At 35.4% G+C, this 5,505-nt stretch overlaps 1 protein-coding gene across 1 annotated transcript in view; it reads left to right on the top strand.

The window, feature by feature from the left end:
- Window positions 1–237: 237 nt before the first annotated feature.
- LOC104530013 (serine/threonine-protein kinase TBK1-like) overlaps window positions 238–5,505 on the top strand; it is a gene marked incomplete at its 5' end in the record, with an annotated part of 11,535 nt that continues 6,267 nt past the window's right edge. The window contains 4 exons of the mRNA XM_010174476.1: window positions 238–296; window positions 1,475–1,566; window positions 2,019–2,120; window positions 4,803–4,881. Of these exons, the coding sequence (XP_010172778.1) occupies window positions 238–296; window positions 1,475–1,566; window positions 2,019–2,120; window positions 4,803–4,881 (332 nt within the window). The remainder of the gene's footprint in view (window positions 297–1,474; window positions 1,567–2,018; window positions 2,121–4,802; window positions 4,882–5,505) is intronic.

Here is a 5,505-nt window from a genome sequence, read left to right as displayed (position 1 = left end):
AAAACCTTGCCATGCAAACCCAATACACTAAGTTATTTAAAGTGTTGAAGATAAAGGCTGGTTTTTAAGGTATGCATGAGATCCACACGATATTAAAAGACTTGGCAGTAGCAGATTAGATGAAAATCATGTAGATACACACAAAAACATTGTACAGGGTGGGGAGGGGAAGTAGTCTGAACTTTTGAAGTCTCTTATGGAAAATAAGAAAATACAAATGTTTGTTTTATGTTTCAGTTTTACTTCCTAAAGTACATCAACGTTATGATTTGGATGGGGATGCCAGTATGGCTAAAGTGAGTAATTATGATTTTAATTTATATACCTGTCTCAGATAATGATACTGAAGTGAAAGCTACTTGATTTTCAGGTTAATAATGTTAGTGAAACTATTTTTAATATGCTGGTGAGGATTCTGATTGACAGAAATGTATGTGCTTACAAGGGCTTCAAAAGTACGTTAAAGCCACGCTTTGTATACAAAATACGTTTGGATATCTTTAAAAAAACAAACCCCAAAACAGCCTTCTAAAGTCCAAGTGCTTTGTAGCTGCATAATTCAGTGATGGGGAGAAAGGAGCCTGCCACTTTGGAGTCCTGAAGTTAGCTAGAAGATTCGTAACATCCCCTGTGATGGTGCAAAACTTAATGTAAGAACAATAACTTTCATCTTTCTCTCAATAGAGAGGAGTCTTTAGGACTCTGCAGAAGAGTGGAATTTCTGTTGCCTCTCTCACAATTTTTCAGGATCTCTGGGAGACAAATAGAGGATGCTTCATTCTTTTGATCGTTTTTCTAAAACTCCTGAATGTATGCATTGCCATACTTTGACTTTGTGACCATCATTTATACTATGCCTATTAAATACTGACTGCTGAGGAGCCTTGTATTCAGCCATGGTAGTTCTGAAAGCATATCTCTCTTTGAATACCAGAAGTCTTTAAAATTAATAAACACAAAGTCATCAGTTGATATTAATGATTTAAAATATTGTAAATTAGAATTTCAGAAACTTTGTTCACAATTCTAAATAATGCAGCAAACTTGTAAGTGGAATCAGGTGAATGAAGAGAGTCCCTAGCCTTAGAATTTAAAAATGTGACATTTTTTACAAGTTTCTTTTAATGTATGTGTTTAATTCCTAAACTACTGAAGAAATGTACTTGTGGCTTTCCAGAAATTAAAATAAATCCTGAGAGTAAGTGGAGTCATTTTTGTTTATAAGAGACTTATTTTCATTTCTAACAGATATTTCAGTGTAACTGGAAAAACTCACTACCATGTTTAGTTCTGCCTCCATAATGAGTGTTTGGTCATCTCCCAACTAAAGTTAGGGCAAAGTTATTCATTTTAAACTACCATCTTCATGTTGCTCTTTCTTTTATTAATCTGTGTTGCTTTATTGTGATTAATTGACTTGTAACAATCGTTAAGAGAATGCTAGATTAGTCCTAATGTTTGTTTTTTCCACCAGGCAGTAACAGGTATCGTATGTTATGCCTGTAGAGTTGCCAGTTCTCTGCTGCTTTACCAGGAGCTGATGCGAAAAGGAATACGATGGCTAATGTAAGCAATGTATCAAATGTCATTATGCTTTTTCTTTTTTAATTAAGATATGCCTTGATTATCAATACATTATTCTGTGATCTCCCAGTATCTTTTTTTTCTTTAGTCTTCTCAAGAAGTTTTCCTTACTCCTTGAATATGAATAGCCTTTCTGAATTTTTTCTTCCTTTCTGCCATTAAGGAAACTTTTTCTTCTTTTTTCTGACAATAAGGTTTAGGTATTTGCAGTTTCACTTTCTTTTGTGGATAATTTAAGTCTAACCTCTGGTAACATGCAGGTGAAATTGAGCAGCTTGCACAAGATAGTTTCGTGTAAGGATTATAGTAATGCGGATCTAACTGAAAGTAATTCTCACTAGCAGTTATTACTGTGGTTATATTATTGTATTACTGATGGCTAGTAAGATGGCAGTTAAATACTTTTGTTATAGACTAATGCTTCACTTTTTTAGTGAAATAATCAAGGATGATTACAATGAAATGGTTCATAAAAAGACAGAGATTGTCATCAGGCTGGATTTCTGCAGCAGAAACATTGAGAAAGCTGAGAAAATGTGAGTAGAAGCACTAAACTGAATGCATTTATTTTTCATTGTCATCTGTAATGACAGTGGTATTTTAAGTTATGTTTATTTAAAGGGTTTTTGCATATAAAAGTTAAAATTGAATCAGCATGGATTTGCTGGTGGCAGCAACTTAAAGAGATTTAGTAATATGCTTTACTCAGACTGTTAATTTTGGTGCTTAACCTAGTGAGAACAAGTAATTACTATTGATTAGTAACAGAACGTGTTCTTTTTCTCCTTTCTTCTCTGACTCGGCTTATTTGCCATTGTTGACTTTAGAAGCTGTAGTAAAGCCTGGACAAAGAATTGAGTAGCTCTCCTGTCATTAGTCCTTTAGTGTTTTTATCACTGAGTTTGCTTGTGTGTCTTTATTAAGGATGAGTTTAAATACTGCCCCTTTCATAGCTTTAAGACTGTAGCATTTACTGCATGGAAGGCATTTTAATGTTTAAATATAACATGGAGCAGCTGCAAAAAAAACCAAAACAGAACAAAACAAAAAAAACCCAAAAACCCCACCAGAAACCAAAGCTGCATTAGGATATCACTAGATCACAGTGCGTGCATGTAGGGATACCAAAAGTAAACTGCACAGGAAATTCTACTTCTGTCATTTTTTGAAGTACCTGACTATTATATTTTTGTCAAATGGCAGAGGTCTGTATCACAGAATCTCACTGTTGCCCATATGGACCTATTTAGACCTATAGAGTAGAAAGATTTTTTTTATGGTGCTTTCTTTAAAACTTCCTTTAAAATTTATAATAAGAAGCAACTAAATAATTGTTATATTTTAGCCCAGGAGGCTTCCAAGTTTCAAAGCCACAGAAGGCATTTATTTCTTGTCTTCCATTCCAAGGAGGCAGATGTTTTCCAGTGGTCACTCTTCAGCCCTAACTCTTTCAGTCAAGTGCCATCTGTAGATGGGATTGCACCATTGAATTCTCCCTCCAGATTTCACTTTTTCTCTCTCCTGATCTTTTGTCATCTGAGTCCCACTCAGTGTCCAATTCTCAGTCACATTATTTTTCACTGTTCAAGTGTCCTTACAGTGTTTTGTTCAGTCTTTCCACAAACAAGCATTAGCTCTGTTTTGAAGTTGTGTTATTGTTACACAGTCTGATACAAACTTGAAACCCCAGCTCTTCACAAGATTGTCCTATGGGTAGCTGTTTTCCTATTGAGCTCACTGTCAGTCTCCCCCAGATGCTGTCTTGGTCATAAGATTCTCTAAACTTGCTTCTAGGCTGCTCTGAAAATGCAGATGCCCACAAGATGATTAATGCACACATGTAGAGCCCTTGGGTTTGCAGAGTAGATTTAAGAATAGACGTAAGCCATGTTCGAGCTGCTACGCATGTGCAATTTGAACTGCTTGTGTGTAGTAATGATGGATACCCAAAGATTTGTCAGATCTGCTGTGTGCATGCCAAACATGTACAAACTGGCAGACCTGGGCTTTAAGGTACTTGCTTTAGAAAAACAAAACAAAAAACCAGTGAAACTAGCAAAGTTGATAGCTAGCAAGATAACCATATGCCTCTGTAGCCTAGTTACAAATCATCAGGGCTGTAATCCAAACTCTTCTTTGTGCCAGTTACACTGGTTGACAGGACTGGTTCTAGTTCACTCTGTATTTGGTTCAGATAGCTTCTTCCTGCATTCTGACAGGTCACCACAGAAGAATGGCACTTAGAGCTCAGAAGGAACTGCTGTAGGTTCTGATTTGTGACTCTAGTGCGTTCAGCAGTATCTCAGAGCAGCAATTTGGAAAAAAAAAAAGTTCACTTGCAAACTGGAGTGGTTCTCATTGTGAACAGAAATTTGCTGTGTTTGCACATGTTCTTTTGGCCCCTTACAAAGGGGCAGGATTTTCAGTTTATTTGACTTCAGAAGACTTTTATGGAGTTAGCAAAGGACGTCCTCTTGTTTGTCCTCCCTTTTCAAAGCTATGCTTCAAAGCATGACAGTGCAAAGCTTTTATTTGAAAAGGTAAACAAAGTACTAAACTTGAGCAAAGTATGTATTCTTTGAAAGCAGTTGAGCTGGTTTTGATGGTGTTATTAAAAATAAAATGTGCCTGAGACTTAAGAGGAAAAATATCGTCCCAATGATTTATTTGGCACTTGAGCTGTGGTCATATGGAAAGTATCAATATGAACAGATGGTGCTACTAACCCAGCCCTTAAGATATTGGTAACTCAACCAACCCAAGGTTTTGGCAACTCAGTCTTTCCAGGAAGTTTCCACAGAAAAGCATTTTGGTGCCCTGGAGTATTAGTTTGTTGTGTGTCAATGACTACTTTAAGTAACTTTAGTTTGGTAACATTTTAAAAAATGATTTGATGAGAGCAAATAGTTTTCCACTGCCTGTTGAGTACAAGTAATGGGAATAGAAGAAAGAAGTCAGAGATGAAGGTTTCAAACTTCTTTCTAACAGTTCAGATTTAGGAAAAAAATTCAATGATTTTTTTTTTTTTTTTAATAACTGAAATATTTCCACTATTAATGGCCACTTAAGATTGTCAGTGTTTCATGGTTGCTGCTTGACAGATACTGTATTTCATATAAAAGAAAAGGTAGTCATTGTTACACTCTAGATTCAAGGAATATTTTAAGTGTATTCACTGCTTGGTTTTTTATTTTAATCTGTGCTTTTTTTGTGGTCAGATATGAGAATTTGATGCAGATCAACTTGGAAGCATCAGAAGTGGATGAAATTTCAGAGATACACACAAAACTGTTGCGTGTAAGTATCTTACAAAGCCTGTGTCATTCTCAAAATGATGTTTCTAAAGAAAAAGCTAAATACACAGGTTTTTCTGTTAATAACAACTCTGAATTTCTAGACTGTCAAAGGTTATTAAAATGCCCATACTGAGATGTGGCTATATTTCTGAAAACATAATGAATCACCATCCCTGGAGGTTTTAAAAAAAGAGATTGGACCATAGTGCCATGATATAGTAACTGGAGTTGGATCAGGGGTTGGACTTGATGATCTTGGAGATCTTTTCCAACCCAATCTATTCTATGATTCTAGGATTCTATGAATTTTAAACTATGTTGGCTTTCTAAAGTGATACATATATAAACACACTTCAGAGTGATCTGCTTTGAAATGTGCGTCATGTTTCCAGAAAAGTAAGGAAAAATTGAAAATAACTTTACAAGTTAGTGTCCTGGGAGCAGGTATAAAGTTCTCCATTCTAAAAGCAAAAGGTGATTAGTGCATTTTTATCTTGAAGGTTGTATGAACTGGAGAGAAAGAAAGGTACGAATTATGTGAGTAGTGATTATACAAATTCTTAACAAACCAAAAGAACAAGTGTAGAAGTAAACAGGGAATATATGAACAGTAGAAACTTATTGT

This window comes from Antrostomus carolinensis, unplaced genomic scaffold (genome assembly GCF_000700745.2).
Source record: "Antrostomus carolinensis isolate BGI_N321 unplaced genomic scaffold, ASM70074v2 scaffold19848, whole genome shotgun sequence".
NCBI lineage: Eukaryota > Metazoa > Chordata > Aves > Caprimulgiformes > Caprimulgidae > Antrostomus > Antrostomus carolinensis.
The sequence above is the reverse complement of the archived record's forward strand: the minus strand, read 5'-3'. Positions and strand labels throughout refer to the sequence as shown.